The sequence below is a fragment of the Ananas comosus genome, linkage group 7, assembly GCF_001540865.1.
Source record: "Ananas comosus cultivar F153 linkage group 7, ASM154086v1, whole genome shotgun sequence".
NCBI classification, from domain to species: domain Eukaryota; kingdom Viridiplantae; phylum Streptophyta; class Magnoliopsida; order Poales; family Bromeliaceae; genus Ananas; species Ananas comosus.
Genome location: NC_033627.1, coordinates 9,940,204 through 9,959,362, shown reverse-complemented (window position 1 = coordinate 9,959,362; position 19,159 = coordinate 9,940,204). Strand labels below are relative to the sequence as shown.

Below are 19,159 nucleotides of genomic sequence, written 5' to 3'. Positions count from 1 at the left end.
TATAGTTTATCAAATATTTACTTTAGTATCCTATGATTTACCGAATTTTCACTTTAGTACTATATGGTTTTAACTTTTTTCACTAATTTAACAAAAAAATTAACGAAGAGGATAAAAAAAAGAAAAACAAAACCACATGATATCAAAATGATGCACTTTAAACCACAAGGTAGTAAAATAAAAAAGCACCAAACCACATGGGTGGTATTTGAAGTTTTTCCTAAAAATAATTTAAATATTATAAAGTGAGATAATAATAGAAGAGAATTTTAGGTACGCAATATCCCAAAGGGCTTTATGGTTGGTATCCGAAATCCCATGTACATTTGAAGTCTAGTTATTTTACATTTTTTGCGAAGTTCATTCATTTAGGCAGTGTTTGGTTTGGGAACAAGAGAGGAATAAACCCTTCTTTTCCTTTTTGTTCCCAAATGTAAATTTTCGTATTCGGGAACAGTAGTTATTGGATCCTTGTAATAAGCTGGTACAATCCGGTATAAGCCTGGAACTGCTTTTCCATCCGTTTTCTTGAAACAAGCTTGTTCTCAAATGGGAATAAGGTTAATTAATATCTAAATTTAATTTTAATTATGGTATTAAATCATTAATTAATCTAACTAATATATTTAAATCATTATCCATTACTTAAATAATAAATAATTAATTAATTTATTACTTATAAATAATTAGTTAATAAATTATTAATAATTTAATGTATTTATCCATAAAATAATATTTATATTGATCAACCATTAAAATTTTTATTAATGTAGTTAATTTTTTATTAGTTATCAAATTAAAATAATTTACTAACTAATTAAAAAATTAAATTATTTTTTATAATTAATTAATTAATTAATTAATATATATGTTCATTATCTTATACAATATTTGTTTAATAAAGTTATTAATTTATAAATTTTTTTAATTAATATTTTAATGTTAATTAATTAGATAAAATATTTTTAATTTAAATTTGTAAGTCTTATTCCTCATGTTCCAATCTAAGGCATTGTTTGAAATTGCAGGAAAATTGCGTTACATGCGGTGAGAAAGTACGTTTGAAAAATATCATGTTTATTTTCATACGTAATATTACGTTCCGCATATCACGATGAGACGATATATTTTCTGCAGTCCCACTTGAGAACGTAGAAGCATATCACTATATGCTTTTTCCTCAACTCAATTTTATCTAATAGCATTAGATAGGCTTCAATACCAAACTAAGCCTAACCATATAAACACTATTTAGCTTATTTTCAGGAATAACCGGATTTTGCTCTAAATGCAAATTAATCTAATTCTTGCTTATATCTGAACTTGTACCTTTCTCTGAAATAAGTAATTTTTATACCGAAATCAATTGCAACCTTAAAATATAAACCAAATAGATGGCATGCTATTTGCGAGTCAAAATATAAAATAAAATAAGATAGACCAAACTTAGGAAGGTAGTAAAAGTGGTAAAATATAATGGGAAAGAGAAATATTTGATTTTTGTGAAAAAGGCAACAAAAGTGAAAAACTAAAAACCGAAAAAAGAAAAAATAAATAAAATACAGGGAAAGCATAGGGAGACGGAGGCAGCAGTGCATGCTTTAACTCGTACATGGTAACAAACTAGGGATTTCAATGGCTACGGATACCCCGAAATTTTATCCGAATCTCAATTCGAATGCAACTAATTTATCTGATGTTAAATAGATATGGTTTCAGATATGGATATCAAAAATAAAAATCCGACGGATATGGATATGGATATAGATTTTGACTATACCCAACCCGAATCCGAACCCGACCCAAATTCGATCCGAACCGGAATTTATTTTATATTATATATAATATGTATATGAAAATTTGATATTATATTTGACTTCGTATTTTGAAATTTTAAATTTAATATAATATATTTTGAAATATTGAAAAGAGAAATAATTATTTCAGGTTCGGATTTTCGGGTTTCGTTTCGGGTTCGGGTTTTTGGTTTTTTATCGGATTCGGATTTGGATATGGATTTTTAAAATCCGTCGGGTTCGGGTTCAGGTTTGGGTTCGGGTTCAGATTTCGGGCTTGAAGTCGGGTTCGAGTACAGGTTCGTATTTTTAAAATCCGCCCTGAATCGGGCACGTTGACATCCCTGTAACAAACTAAGAGCGTGTTTTGCCTAAGTGCTTTTGGGCTGAAAAGTGATTTTCGGCTCAATAGAGCGTTTGGCAACTCACTTTTAAAATCTGATTCTGCTTTTTAGAATCAGAAAATTGCTTTTGAAGACCCCAGAATCAGAAACAGAAAAAAACTGCTTCTTGAAATCTGATTCTGATTTTGAATTAAAACTTCAAATTTTTATTTTTATTTTAATTTCAATATTTAAATTTAAATTTAATTTTAATTTTTAATTTTCAGATTCAAATTTCAAATTTCAAATTTCAAATTTTAAATTTCGAATTTTAATTTTAATTTAATTTTAACTTTTAAATTTCAAATTTCAAATTATAATTTTTAATCTTCAAATTATAAATTTCAAATTTTTAAAATTTAAATTCGCAAATTTTAAAATTTAAATTTAAATGTCAAATTTTTAAAATTTTAAATTTAAATATTAAATTTTAATTTTAAATTTTAAATTTTAATTTTAAATTTTAAATATTCAAATTTTAAATTTTAAATTTTAAATTTTTAAAATGTTCAAATTTTAAATTTAAATTTTAAATATTCAATTTTAATTTTAAATTTTAAATTTCATAATTATTTTAAATTTTAATTTTAATTTTAAATTTTAATTTTTAATTTAATTTTAATTATTTAAATTAAAATTTAAATATATTTTAAATACTAATTTTTATATTTATATTTCTAATTATTTATATTTTTACATTTAATTTTAAATTTTAAATTTAGATTTAAATTTTAAAATTTAAATTCTAATTTAAAGTTTGAAATTTTATTTTAAATTTTTATTTTTATATATTAAATTTATATTTAAAATTCATAATTATATATATTTTTAAATTTATATTTATATTTTTAATTTTAATTCATGATAATTTTAAATTTTTAAAATTTTAAATTATTTTTTAAATTAAAATATCAAATTTTAAATTTTGTACAATTTTGAAATTTAAAAATTTTAATTTTAATTCAAATTTAAATTTAGATTTTAAATTATTTTAAAATAAAATTTAATAAAAATATTAATTTATGCAAACATCAAAAAAAGTTTGCCAAACAGCTTTTTGAAATCACTTCAAATAAATCACTTTTATCTAAACTCTGTCAAACGCTGTACAGCTTTTTACTAAAATTATTTTTCCAAACTAAAATCACTTTTTCAGAAGCTAGGCCAAACAGGCCCTAACAATACAATCGTGTAAAAACTGGGTCAACAGAAATTGACGTGGGCTTGAAATCCAAGCAGGTAGGCATCTCCATTTTTGTAGGGCTCAAACTCTTTAAAAGTTCTTCTTTCTCCACCATCTTAAAGTTTTAAAGTGTTTATTAGATACTATCCCTACTTTTTTAAGAAGGGTTTTACATAGGAAACACCAAAAAGCGCCAATAGAAATGCACAAATCATGTTTAAGATAGCAGTCTGTGCAAATTCTGAGAAATATTAGTCTATGGCTTTTATTATTACTCCTTTTTCTTCAAGATACAAATGCAACGCACTAAACTTTTTTAAACAGCGGAGTTCCAGTAAAAAATAGTATTTAATATTATTTTAATTGTTCTAGTTGTGTTTGAGTCTTAGAGTGTTATCAGCATGAAAACGGCACGAAAGTGAACTCATGAAAGCAAAATCGACCAACTGCAGTTTTGTTGTTAATACTAGTATGGAAATTTGGGATAGTTGTACTCAGCTATCAATTAGTTGGAAAAACTCTTAGATTTTGTAGAACTTCACTGAGCACCGGTACTGAAGTTGAGAGTATCAGTACTGAAGATTGGGAGTGCCAGTAGACTATAGTGAGTGGTTGATTTCAGGATTCAAATTTTGCGAAACTGCTCTTGAGTACTAGTACACGGGGTAAATGTACCAATACTAATGTTCGATACCGATACTCAACACAACGAAACTTGATATTGCACCAATTGCAAATACAAATGTTTGGAGGGTTTAAATACAATTGTTGAATGTAAATATCAAAAATACTTTTCTTTTGGTAACTTAAACTTTTGGAGATAAATAGTATTTTCATATTATTTGACATTGTATCAAAATAGAATGTCTTAAGTTCGAGTCACGACAAACTCTTAGTATTATTAGTTTCATTATATTTAATTCAAATCCAAGTCTTAAATCTATCAAAATGTTTCGAGTTTAGGAGCGATATGTAACAAGTCCATACACAAGGGAGAGTGTGGAATATAAATATTAAAAACTCCTGTTAAATATAAATATTAATTTCTTTCTATTTAATTCAAATTTACACCTTAAGTCTATCAAAATGTCTAGAGTTTAGATGTACAGTGTCCCAAGTCCAAACGTAACGAAGAGTGTTGAATACAAATATTAAAAACATATGTTGGTATAAATATTAAACTGTTGTTTCATATTATTTAACAAATTTATCCCTTAAACCAAGTTTTGAAACTGTTTGAACTTTTTGAAGGAATAAAATTGACGACTTAAACTTTGTAGAAATTTGTTTACTATTCGAAATTTTCACAAGGACCTACGAAATTTAATCCAATACAATATTAATAGCCTATAATTTACACTTTACCACCGTGTGGTCCGTGATGAGCATAACACTTTCCTACCCTGTTTATATTACATGCATAAGGTGAATAAATATAAAACCACCAAGTATGAAAAATGGATGATGGAAACTACGTAGCGACAGAGTAAAAAAGCTCTTAACTACAAAATGGTCGTTTGAAGTTCACCCTAGAAATAAGGGTGTCAAAACCAAGCACAACATCCAAACTAGGGATAATTGATTAGTATAAAATGTAAAAGATAAATCTTAAACACGGATAAGATAATGAAGGAAAAGAACCAGCATAAATTGTTGTCCAGGGCCAAATACAGTTGACTTGGAAAGTATTATACCGATCTTCTTGCGCTTTAATATGCTAAAAAAGTTAAAGAGGTCATTTGAATATAAGGAGAGTATTTTGTGGAATGTAAATCCCAAAAACATACAAAGTTATATACAGACCCAAAAGACAACTATGTATCGAAACAATTGTAGTATCTGATAGTATGCTCTCACTCTTTTATCAATAAATTGCCTGTCTTATTTTGTTTGCTAATGTTAGCTATTGAGCTCTTGGTGGAATTAGTAAGTAGTCAAACATGGATACAATGTAGTAACAGCACATCAACACTAAATGCCAAAAAAAATTAAAATTAAAAATTAAAAAAAATCACCTTAATTGCTAATCATAATTAAATCTTCGGTTGGGCTGTACAACTAATCCAGATGAACCGAATTTCTACCTTTGACAGTTCCAATTGAAGTGATCGCCTTAGTCTGATGTTCATTCAGAATGTGTCCCATCATGAGAGTATGTGTTTTTAAATCTCTTTCATCTTGGTAATCACAATAGAGGAATTCAAGCTTCAAATTCATTAGTTCTAATAAATAGTTGGATCCTCGAACTATGTTTGTACAAATTGATGAAATGTGATCGAGTATATCTGTGAATTGAGATGTCTGCAATCAATAAGAAAAAGAAGTAATGCACTCAACAAATCCAGAAGACCTACAAAACTCGCATGAGTTGGTAAAGAAAGAGCAGCTGTCAATAAGACCTGCAAATCAGATGCTGGCTCATGAACAAACAATCGCCACAGCAATATGTAATTCCATTCAAAATCCTGCAGCAAGAAAAGAGGCACTAGAGATGAATTTTGGTGTGGAACTAAATTTGAATGTGTGAAGTCGCATTAATATGAGCAACTTAGATTGCACAACCAATATATATGGAAAGGGTTCAGAGTTCTTACAACTTTGAGCAATGCATCTCATACACACGGCAAATTCAACAAGGTACGTTTATAGAGCCTCTGCTTGAGTTTACACAAAGTCATTCAACGCAAAATTTGTTAAATAAAAAACTTGAACTTGTCACAGAAGGGAAAGCTTCTAAGCAACTAAATTTGCAAGGGTCTAAAGAGTATGAGGCATGTGAACGATCAGCTTATACCTGGATTTTAAACTTTCAGAAAATGCTACTTACTCTATACAACTATCACAAGCAATTTTGGCCCAAACCACACATACTGAATTATCTTACACTAAGGGCATGTTTGATTCACCTATTTTAGACTATGGAATCGAAATATAATTCATTAATTTCAATAATTGTCGTTTGTTTCATAGGAATCGGATTTCGATTCACATTCCACTCCGGAATTGGAATAGCCAAATCCTTTTATAGCCCAATCCGGCTTTGAATCTCAAATTGGCTCATTCCAAAGTAAACTATGCGGTAAACTTCAAATACCATTCCTATGGTTTCGCGCTTTCTCACTTTAGTACCCTATGCTCTAAAGTGTATCAATTTAGTACCCATGGTTTCATTTTTCTATTTTCGTCAGCCCCTCCATTAACTTTTCATTAAATCATATACAAAAAACTTCAAATACCCCACCTATAGTTTATCGAATATTCATTTTAGTACCCTTTAATTTTAACTTTGTCACTATTTTAACGAAAAAAAATAGTGAAGGGGATAACAAAAAGAGAAAAATAAACCACAGGGTACGAAAGTGATACACTTTCAACCACAATACTAAAGTGAAAAAGTGCGAAACCATAGGGTGGTATTTGAAGTTTTTCCTAAACTATTTAAAATCCTCTTTCATAACACTTACCTCCTCTCGCTTCATCACTTTCCTCTCTCTTAATCAAAATCATCACTCAAAAATTCTAAATTCTCATTTCGATTTCCATTCCAATAATGAACCAAATATTTTTGGATGATTCGTCATTCCATTTTCCATTCCAAAGCATTCCAAAGGAATCCAATTCCATTCCACATTCATGTTCCAATCATGAACCAAACATGCCCTAACAGTTTGTTTTAGTGAGGCTCTCTCTCTCTCTCTCTCTCTCTCTCTCTCTCTCTCTTTTTGATCCCTTTGTGTGTATATTTGTGTAGCCTCTTTAACATCAAAGATCAGAAAATTCTTTCACATCATAATAATTGATTTTCTAAAAAACCAAAGGACTTCTGCGCCTCTAGGGAAACTTCGAGGACTAGTTATGTTTTAACCACAAGAAGCATTGTATTTTCTTTTCTCTGACGAGAGTCAAGGTTAACTAAAAGGACTACGAGCAAATTCGAATGCGTATGTGAAAATTATGCAACCTAATAGCCACCTTCACCAAAATTGACCATCACTAACATTATCAATGACAGTTTGGCTTTACTGACCACAAAATACCACTGGCGGTTAGTAATAGCAACTGTTGATAAAACACCCCCAAACGCCATCAAACGAGTAGCAATACTGCCAATGAACCTTAACCACAAGGACTATACCACCATACAGCATCCCACACCATCCCATCAACTTAGGGCAAAATTTCAAACATCACCAATCACCGCTATTACTACCTATCGCAATGACCATAGTCACCAAACACTAATAGCCATTGCTGTCAAAAGCAACAACCAACATATAGTTGCCACACCCATCAAAAATGATGATCAACCACTAACAGAATCTATGAGCGCCGACGACTATAACTATCATAACCAACTATCAACCATAAATAGCAAACGAGCCACCATCGGCAGCCACTAGGGTCGCAACAATAAGCTACCAGGCTACCATCATTACTCCCAAGCAATCTTGGTTAATAGGCCCGCCACCACAATTACAGTAATCAGACATTGCCAACAAGCAACAACCATCCGGCTACCACCATAATCTCAAACTAAGACGAATAGGAATTGTTACCAGCACACCACCATGGCAGCACTACCGCCACCAACAGGCATATTCACCCATATTTGGCCATCACTGGCACCTACAGCAAACACAAAGCACTACCACCGGCAATACCTTCATCTCTACTAGCTACCACCAAAGTCTTGATTAAACCAAACTTCATGAAATGTTAAGAGGTTAAAAATTTCCCCTTGTTCACAGTACAATAAAAAATTTAATTTACAAACAATAACAAGGGTAACATTCACCTAATGAAATTTTACTCTAGAAAAATTTTGCTTTAAATTTTAGCCTCATATGGACGTGCCCTAAAGATGAAGTTGCATGAAAGTACAGCTGACTAGTACAAAATAAACAGAAGAATATCCTTCAAGCGTCTAAATAATTTGATTCAGTGCCAACTCGTAGTAACAAGACCCTAACCAACAAGAAGCATGAGCATTGGGAGGTGGTGGTATCTACAGATTTGCAAAATAACCTGCAAAACAGCAAACCATGAAATAAATCCTTGGTTTTAGTTTAATTCCAAGAAAATTATTGTTTTAGTTTTGGTTCCAAGAATGATAATCCATTTTGATTCAAATTGGTTTCAGTTTTTGCTCAGCTAGCTCGTGATACAAACCAATGTGTATATGTTTTTATAATATGTTGCAGATACACACCTTTCTGATGACTAGGAACTTATTCTCTCATTAAAAACTGCTAAACCTAACCACCATACTGTACAACACTATGTGAACTTTAACATAGGGTCATATATTTACTATAAAGCAATACTGGAAACATGGAACAGATAAGCCAAACTGAGAAAGACAATCTATCAAGTTCTGTTAGTCTGATTTTACTACAATGCTACTTTCATGTAAGTTCAGTTTTTTTTTGTTTTTGAAATACTTTAAGCGGCTTGGTTCAACTTCCGTTTAAAAACAGAACCATTCATAACGCTAGTAGTATTTTGCTTCAAAGACATCTCTATGTTAGCTTTCGACTTGTAAGTGCAGATAACCTTGTATCATCTCAGATACAGGACATAAATTTAGGGATGTAACATACAATCTTTTCAGTCTAAGACACATAACCAAAGTGAGTTAAAATCTAGCCAACTTATTATTCAATTAACACTGAAAATCTCTAGGAGGCTACAGCTAGCCTAGCAGCAAAATATTTGCAATTCATCTTAGGCTTAGTTTGGTATTGAGGTCTATCTAACACTATTAGATAAAATGGAATTGAGAAAAAAGCATATAGGGATATTTTCTGCGTTCTTCGATGGGACCGCAGAAAATATATCGTAACCGACTCATCGCGATATGCGGAACGCAATATTACGTACGGAAACAAACTGGGTATTTTCCCATCGTCGTTTCTCACCGCACGTAACGCAATCTCCCCGCAATCCCAAACGAAGCCTTACATTCATTTTCACCACATACAAATTTTTCTTTCTGACACTAAGCCTCAAAGATCTTGTAACCAAGCAAAACTAGCATTCTCCATTTTGACAGTCACAAACTTCATCCTCTTCTCTTTGTTGGTTCAATTAAAGTGCTACACATTATCAATTCATTCTTGGAACTCATCAACATTAGATCTGTTCCCCAAAGTCTCTGGTCTTCATTCTATGTTTCAGTACCTATGAATTTTCAAAGCGTGAAGGCTGCTGTCCTGCCCTGGATCAGTCTGGCTCGTATGCTATTCATGGCAAATGAACCCCAAAACCACTAATTAACCATAAATCCCATCACCAAAAATAAATTCTGCAATCAAATAGATCACATCCCAAAAACTGACCCCATGGTTGTAATAAATAACGGACTAAATTGTAATTTTGCTTTTTGTTTAATAAAAAACAAGCCAATTCCAACAAAACTAATCTCCGGCTTTTGAGGGCCCCTAGCACAAAATGGAGTGTTATTGTGAGGTTTAATGGTCATCCTGATGCTTTTTTGGAATTTGGAAGTTTTCGGTAAAACCGAAAAAATTCGGAAAAACGACCATCTCGTGATCAATCCATCATTTCATGTGACTTTTTCCATAATTTTCGCAAAAGGAAAGTTCTATACGCAAGTATACTCAGAAACAAAACATCTGAAGCCAAGTTTCATTGAAATCGGAGTTTTGAGCAAAAAATTATGGGTTTCCAAATTCGGCACTACGCGTGCAGTTATCTCCAAGAAACTGACCATTTCGCCTTCGGAATGTAATCTCCAAATAAAATATTTTACGAAATTCAAAAGTTAAGGATACTATGAACACCTATACTCAGAGACAAACGCGGTGGTCTAAGTTTCACTGAAACAAAGTTCCAAACGCAAAGTTGAGATTTAAAATTTTCATGCAAAAAAATGACAATTTTCTAAACTAATCAATTTGAGATTTAAATTTCGAGTTGTAAACAATTCGAGTCATATATGAGCTACCTCAGCTTGGTAAACTAATCGAACTGACGAGATGAACACAAGCTAGCTTGAATAAATTGCAATCCGATCAGAAGCGAGGCTTTTTCAACTGGTCACGAACCAGCCTATAGTAATTTAGATCTGATCTCCAACTAGGGTTAGCTCGCTCGTGTTCGACTTGTTTATACCCCAAGCAGTAATAGAACAATCCTCTGATCAATATGCATGGGTAGGCAATCTTCCAAGAGGTACCGTTAGCAAGATTGCCCAATGACGGCTCGAAATGAGAAAGAGTCCACAAAGGATACATGTGACAGCATAGCATGTAATGTTTGGATTTCGAATTTATTCTAAGAATGCACAATATTGGTAACTAGTTAGACTTAAATGATACTATATTTACAGTAGGGATGCAGATGGATCCAGATTGGCGGAGCTCTCGGCCTAATCCACATCTAATGGGACAGTATGTGGGGGCCTGTAAATAACATATTCAGGTAGTAAATGAAAATTTTTTCTTAGTCCTAGATATATTCAGAGCAGGAGACGAAGAAAAATTGATCCACCCTAAATCCGCCATGCCAAGATTTGCCTGGGATGCACCCCAAATCTTTCTCTAAAACTGCTAATGATTTTCTATATATCTATTAAGTTAACATCTATTTACAAAGAAACCCACTTCTCCTACTCCTAGGAATCGACACCGCCCTCCCATAATCTCTATTTTCTTTCTTAAGTCTTAAATCTCTACCACTCTCAAAATCTTCCTCTCCTCCAATCATGTTTGCCGACATTCCATTCCCCTCCATATCCTCTCTGGCCAACATTTTTGCACTTTCCCCTCTTCTAACACGTGTGACTCATCCCCATCTTTCACGAACAACCTAGCTTGTCGGTCTATCTCTATCTTACAGTCATTCACTGCAGTAAGCTCAAGTGCTTCGATCTCCTTTACTACAACTGAGAGCCCAAGCACCTCAACCTCTCTTTCACGTGCTCTACATTTTATTACTTCCATTTTTTTTTTTTGATGATCAAAACTAAAATTAGTTCGTAAAATTTAAGATCTAGATGGTACTTTTCTTTTGATAAAAAATTTCTTCAGAGATTGTTATGTTGATTATGCTTCAATTTTTTTTTCATCTTTATTTTGTTGAGAAATTATGTCGATTTGGTTTCATAAACAATTAATTGAAGTCAATTTGATTGGGACAATATAATTAGTTGGCTAGCAAGGTGGATTTGGAGCGCCAACAGGAAGCAGGGTAGATCACAAGATCCATTTTAAAAAGTGTGTTGATATGTGATCACGATTGGATCACAAAAACAAAATTATATATGGTTTAAATAAAAAAAATAATGAGCAATATAACTATCAGATTTTTGGTTCAGTTCGGTTAAGAGAAGTGTTAAAACCGAATCGAAATTGAAAACATAATTTCAGTTATTTTCAAAACCGAACCGAACTGAAAACCATATAAACCAAACCAAATTGTCTTATTGTGCTTTGTCTTATTTTGTCTGGTTCGGTTTGGTTTTCAGTTTGGAGTCAAATTGTGAACACTCCTAGGAGGCAATAGGTAGGGTGGGGTTTTGGTTGGCAGTGTAGGAGCCGGGGTAACCCTTCCCCCACTTGATCCACCCTGCAAATGCACCCCTAATTTACGGGTGCAATAATTTTATCTTGATATTCTTTTGTAGTATCTATAATTTTTGTTTTCTTTACTACACATGGTGTAGAAATCACACAATATTCTTGTAGTGTTGATGCCCTACTCCATTTTTCCAAATTCGAAGCTGAGACAAGAACAAGGCAAGGCACGACTTAGCATAGATAGCTAGGCTTCACAGACACTGACACGGGACACGAGACACGACACGACTCAAACACCGCGACTCGACAACTTTTAAAAAATTAGGACACGGATACAACATGGACACTGCTAATAGAATATAATATTATTAATATAATAATATATTTTTATTATGTATAAAATATTAATTTTGGTAAAATATTATTATATTTCTCATACAAATGGAAGTTAGTAAAATTCATTGATAGTTCATATATTTTAAGAAAAGAAATTCTCCACCATACATAATTTATTTATATTGTCAAAAAGAAATTGTATACATTCATCAAAAAGCTAAAATATTTATCATCTTACATTATATATGTATAGAAAAAGTAAAATAAAAATAGATATATATATTTTTTAAGTTGTATGCGCGGCATTAAATAGGCATCCAAGGAGTGTCCACATCGAACACGCGTCCGACACGGACACGCGCGCGTTTGACACGGACACGCAAGGCTTATAGAAGTGTCCGTGATACATAGGTAGATAGTAAATAACGTTTTGATGGTTGTGTTAATGTCTTTGTATATAGTACTTTTGGATTGACATACATACAACAGTAGTTTGTATCTATACAACTTTCTTTTGTAAGTTCGGATCTTTGTACCCTTCCTACTATAATCAGATCATCTTTGATGTGATGTTACTAATTACACTTGCATGCTTAGAAATAACACCTTAATGTGGAAGTCTAAGTACTGGGCATTACGGGATCAAATTACATAACTTACAAACTTTTCAAATTCATATTAAGGTGCTAATGTGAAAGTCTAAGTACAATCTTTGCATTTTACCCTTTAAAAAACCTCCGAACGAAGCTATCAAGTATTTATTTTTTCTTCCAAAAGACTAAGGGCCCGTTTGGCCTAGATTCTAGAAAAGTGATTTTTGCAGAATTGATTTTGGTTTAAAAAAGTAATTTTGGTTAAAATCTGTAAAGCGTTTGGCCGAGTTTGATAGAAAAGTGATTTTTCTAAAATGATTATAGAAAGTTGTTTGGCAAATTTTTTTTGCGAAAGTGATTTTGTAATATTGTTTAACATTAGTTTATTAATTTATTTTGTAATGAAGTGATTTTCTAGGTTTAAACATGAAAGAAGGTTACATACAAAATATTATATTAATTTATTAATGTATATTAATAATCAAAATGTTTAAAAATTATACTTTTTCTATATATAAAATATATTCTTAATACAAATTTAATTTTAAGTTCTACTGAAATACAAATAAAAATTTTAATCGACCCAAATCCGTCGTATTTTAATTTTTTATAATCACATTCCCATTTATCATGCCGACAGCACCCAATCTGGTCGAATTCGGCCTTGCCGAATTCTGCCGGCAAGGATCTGGCCGGATCCGGCAAGGACGTAACCCGCCAACATGGATCCGGCTGGATCCAGCCAAATCCGGCAAGGACGAATTCCGCCGGCACAGATCCGACAGGATCCAGCAAGGACGGATCCCGCCGGTGCAGATCCGGCCAAACCCGCCAAGCAATGGAAGAAGAGAGAAAGATAGAGGGAATCTGTTAAATAAAAAGTAAAGGAGAGAGATGGAATTAGAGAAGAGAGAAAGGTGAAAAAAAAAATTGTTGGGGAAGAGTTGGGAAGAGAGTTATTTGTGGGAAGAGTGAATGGGAATAGTGAATAGAAGAGAGAAGAGAATAGCTGAAAATATTAATTGAATATAAAATGATAGATAGAATTATGTTATTTGTTTAGGGGTAGTTTGGGTACTTCTCTAAAAATTTTAAGTGGGAAAACTGATTTTGCAAGAATCAGTTTTGGAGAAGCAGCTTTTTTCTGCTTCTGATTCTAGGGATTGAAAAATCAGTTTTCAGATTCTGAAAAATAGAATCAGATTTTCGAACTCTTATAGCCAAATGCTCTACTGAGCCCCAAATCAATTTTGGGCTCAAAATCACTTTTAGGAAGCTAGGCCAAACACCCCCTAACTATAAGGCCAATGTCATCTGTAACATCTTTTGCAAGTGTCTAACCATCGGTTATTCATAAGACACTATATATAATAGAAAATTGAGTTTTGAAAGAATCAAATCAAACTTTCAAAACTATATACTGACAGTTAAAAAATCACATGAAGGTATTCTCTAAAACAAGATAGAGAAACTACATAACACATAAGAAAGATACAAGATATGACAAGATATAATAACAACGGCTGATTAAATGGAAACTCGAGATCACCTTTTCATCATACCAAGGATCCAATAAATAAGATTGCAGCAACATAAAGTACTACTTCATATAGGGATGAAACTGCTTCTTTGATGTTGAATGAAACCAAGTTGTGGCATCATGCTTCTTCCCTATTGACGACTTCCCTAACCAACATTGTCCGCCCATGAAATACCTATTAACAACATAACAAGAAGAATCAAAATTGTACAAATCAAAAATGAATTTACCTAAATGAAAATGCCCATCAATAGTTTGATGTTAAAGTACCTAAGGCATGATTGACAATGCAAAAAAAAGACAAACAATAGAACAGAAGAATAAATGATCAAAAAAGCAAAAAATAACTAGACAAAAAGAAAAAGCAAATTTTCAGGCCTGATTCACTTCTCCAATGAAAAAAGAACCAAAAAAGGCACTATACCGATCCATTCGACTCTATTGCAGCCTTCTGTTCATCAGCTGAAGAGAATGAAAGAAATCCATAGACACGGTTTTTCCCTCCTTTACGGTCATAAAGCACCCTAGTACTTACAACAGTTCCAAATTGGCTAAAATGCTCCCTCAAACCTTCAGGTCTTACAGACCAAGCAAGATTACCCACATAGACCTTATATGGACTTTCAAAGACAATGTCTTTCTTGGGTGTCGTATTTAAGGCCTCTGTATTTTTTCTTCCAGAGACCATATCAGCCGAAAATTTCACACACATTTCACGCCCACCAAGGTCCTAGCAAGAGAAAAGAGTTTACTATAAAATAATTGAAAATTTAATGGATTTGAAAATTAGCACAAAAACTGTTATAGAGCTTACAGATCCATCAAGAGCAGAAATTGCTGCTTTTGCTTCTGCTAGAGAACTCATTGTAACAAAACCACATCCACGACTTATGCCAGTTACAGCATCTCGTGAAACCTGCAAATGTTCACATTCCAAAGTGCTATATAAAGCATATTTTGTATATACAAGAATTGTTAAAATATAATAGCACCTGCTAATGACCATATAGCAATCAAGAAAATTACGAAATCGCACGACACTGTTCTTATGCAGATACAGCAGTCCAGTATCAAAAGGATAGAAAGAAACAACTACGAGTAACAGGAATTCTTTGATTACCATCTACTAATGCTAAGGGGCAGGTTGGAATGGCAGGAGTTTTGGAACTAAAACCCTCCAGCAGATTGACACTGAAGCAAAAAAAAATAAAAACTTCAAATTGGAGCTTACTGCTTACAGAGATAAAGAAGCCCATTCAGCCTCCTACTCAGACCAAACGCTGTCACTTTTTGGTTACAAAAAGAAAAAAAAAATTATGGGCTAAAAATGGTGCATCTGCATGGGTACTTTTTGACAAAAACTACTAAATCAAAAAAAAAAAAAATGATGGGTTAGAAAGAACTAAAATTTGCAGCAGCATGGAAACCAAATAGTTGAGTAATTTTTAACATCAACAAAATAGTGCATCATCCATTTTACTGGTTAAAAATTTGTAATATTTACTTCAGCAGTCAGCAGCACATATCTCAATGATCTCAAGATGACACGAAATAGGAAAACAAATTATTTCAATAATATTAGTCAATGATAATATTAGAATTGCACAGCAGTGTTGTTTAGGTTGACTCAGACAATAGTAACTTATCAAGCAAGTAAGCAGCTAAATTGTCACAAACACTAAAACAAGGAAATAGTAATGAATCAAGGAAATATGCACAAGTTCAGTAATTGCAGAGCCAGAAGAGTGATTCCATACAGATAATTCTCATAAAGATATAATGTTTAGTTGGAACTTTCATTAGAACAGTGGTCTAAAGGATTATGCTATTTCTTTCTACAAATACAGAAAAACAGTACGGAATTGCTCCCAAAGCCAAACTGTAGGGCTTTTTTTGCAAATAGCCCTCTGACAAATTTTATTTGCAAAAATAACCCCGTCCAAAAATTATTTGCAAAAATGGCCCTGCCCCTGCCACGCTAGCGCCACGTCAGCGCCACGCGGGCAGAGCGGGCCCAGATGTTTAAGTTGAACACGGTGAACCATTCACCGTGTTCAATACAAGATTTTTGTATTGGACACGGTGAATGGTTCACCGTGTCCAATACAAATACCCCAACAATGGCTAAGTTGGAGGTATTTGTATTAGACACGGTGAACCATTCACCGTGTCCAATTATTTGTATTGGACACGGTGAATGGTTCACCGTGTCCAATATAAATATTTCGATCTTAACTATTTTGTATTGGACATGGTGAATCATTCACCGTGTCCAATACAAAAACTTTGTATTGAACACGGTGAATGGTTCACCGTGTCCAATACAAAAATTTTGTATTGAACACGGTGAATGGTTCACCGTGTTCAACTTAACCATCTGGCCCAGCCCCGCCCGCGTGGCGCTGACGTGGCGCTTGCGTGGCGGGGCCAGGACCATTTTTGCAAATAAATTTTTTACATGGCCAATTTTTAAAAAAAAAATTGTTAGAGGGCTATTTGCAAAAAAAGCCCCAAACTGTATCAAAGGAGATATTTTCGATAGTTAATATGAACTTGCCATGTTAAAATAAGGTCGCTGTCATCATCAATGAGGTTAAACTTTAAAATACAACGATAGCCAGAGCACAACTAACTAATAGAAGAATTGACTAAAGGGTGCATATATGCTATAAGATATCAACCAAACATTAAACCATTTGGTATTTTCGTTCTTATTTCCTAAACAAAGGACAAATCAAGTAACAGAAGGGATTCCAAAGTCAAAGAGACAAAAAAAAAAAAAAAAGAAAAAGAAAAAGGTTGACGTGTATTGAAAAGAATCGATGGGCCGTTTATTTCTCAGCTAAACATTCTATAGTAGAATTGTAAATAAGTGGAAAATTAGAGCCATATTACAATTGTGAAACAACCGATTTCCTCAGGCAGTGTAAACTACTTCAGAACGGTGTTTGAATATTGTATATTCGACACTCTCACTAAAATCTGGGCTTGAGACCTTTTGATAAATAGAAGAAATTTAAATTAGACTAGATGCCAGAAAAGTCTTGTACTTAGACTTCTAGCTCTGATACAATGCGAAACAATGGTTTGCATTTAGGAGCATAAGATCCTAGAGGTCGGTGTTTTAATGTGTCCAACAATAATAAGATATCACAAGAAATATGCAGAAAAGTACAAGAAATGTGGACTTCAAGACCCTCCCCAGGTAAAAGAATTTCCATAAGAAACGCACAGCAAAGTAACATATAGTATCATTTCGACACGAAACAGAAGGAGCACTGGTAAGTAGTATTAGAAGGTAAAAATGTATTAGACCTTATACGAACTGTAGCAAATTTTGGAGTAGGTACGTAAAAGCTTTGATTTTACTGGCTACTCGTATAATGCTTTTAAATAGATTATTGAGCTTCAAGAGTTTTGAAATCGTGCATCCTAACGGTAAAGCATTTGCAAGATTTTTGCAGAACAATTCATCAAGTAACAAAATATTCCATCGCATTACAGACTGCTCCATTAAAAGTGTTTCAAATATTGAGAAGGTTAGACGCAACGTAAGATCAAAACATTTCAAAAACACTGTAAGATTGTAAGTTGAAGTATATATTTCATGCTACGGTCCGGACAATGAAATAGAGAAAAAACCTCGACGGAAATGACAGTGCCGTAGCGGTTGAAGAGGTCCAAAAGCTGGGAGATGTCGGTGCTCCGTGGCAAGTTGCAGGCGTAGAGCTCGCAGGGCCGGACCTGAAGTCTGAACTTCCCGGCGGCCGCCGCTCCGTCCTCCTCGGCCTTCTCTTCTTCATCATCATCATCATCAGCATCATCTTCTTCTTCTTCTTCATCTTCCTCTTCCTCTTCTGCAAGAGTCAAGACTTTCTCCTCTCCATCGGAGACGGCGAGGACCCTCGGGGTTGGATTGGGCTTCTTGGGCTTGGAGAAAGCGGGGAGAGGGCGAGCGGAGAGAGGGACGTGGGCACGGGGCAGAGAGAGAGGGAGGGGGGAAGAGAAAGGAGAGGAGGAGAGGAGTGGAGAGGCGGAAGAGGCCGGAGGAGCGGCGGGGAAGCGGCGGGGGTGGAGGAGGAAGAGGGAGAATTTGAGGGAGGAGGAGGCAGGCGCCACTGCCATGGCCGTAGTGGGGGGAAGAACGCACAAAATGCAGATAGGGGGTGCCTATTCACTGTACTCAATATCCATACCGGCTCTTCTGTTTTTTTTCCTCCTTTTTTTCTTTTTTTCTTTTTTTTTTTTCAAAGTTTCAATTTTTTATGGCCAATTTGCATAAAAAATTCATTAATTTTGGGCTTTTGCAAAAGTGGACCACATTTTTCTTTTTTGCAGATTCGGTCTGATTTTTCAGCAAACTGACGAAAATATTCTTGTATTTTTTTCTCTCTCCTTTTTTTTTTCTCTAGTTCTTTTTTTTCTTTTTTTTTCCAGAGAGCGGCGGAGGCGGCCTGCCTCACCTCTGTTCGGCGCACCCTCACCCTCGCCCGCGCACCCCCTGCTCCTTGCCCCTGCGACATCACCCTCGTCCGCTCCGGCCACGTCGCGGGCGACGAGCCTGCCTCCCCCACCTCGGCCTCTCCCCCGACCCCTCCTCCTACCGCGCCCTCGCCTAGGCCCTCTGCCGCCGCGGCCAGCCCCGCTTTGCAGCCTCCCTGCTCGACGACATATGCTCCACTGCGGCCTCCTTCTTCCTTCTCCTTCTCCGTCGGCGCGCCAACGCGAGACGACGACAGAGGGATGCGAACTCGGCCCGGAGCCAGTCGGAGTTGCGGGGGAGGAGCG

The 19,159-nt window shown here is 34.2% G+C and overlaps 1 protein-coding gene across 3 annotated transcripts; it reads right to left on the bottom strand.

Annotated features, from left to right (window-relative positions):
• Window positions 5,553-18,213, bottom strand: LOC109713012 (33 kDa ribonucleoprotein, chloroplastic-like; the record flags this gene model as incomplete). 3 transcript variants are annotated; one of them, XM_020236924.1, is given in 6 exon segments in its annotated part: window positions 5,553-5,827; window positions 5,957-6,016; window positions 14,381-14,546; window positions 14,796-15,101; window positions 15,186-15,287; window positions 18,014-18,213. In XM_020236924.1, coding segments are annotated over 4 exon segments (665 nt in total), but the record flags the coding sequence as incomplete, so codon positions are not given.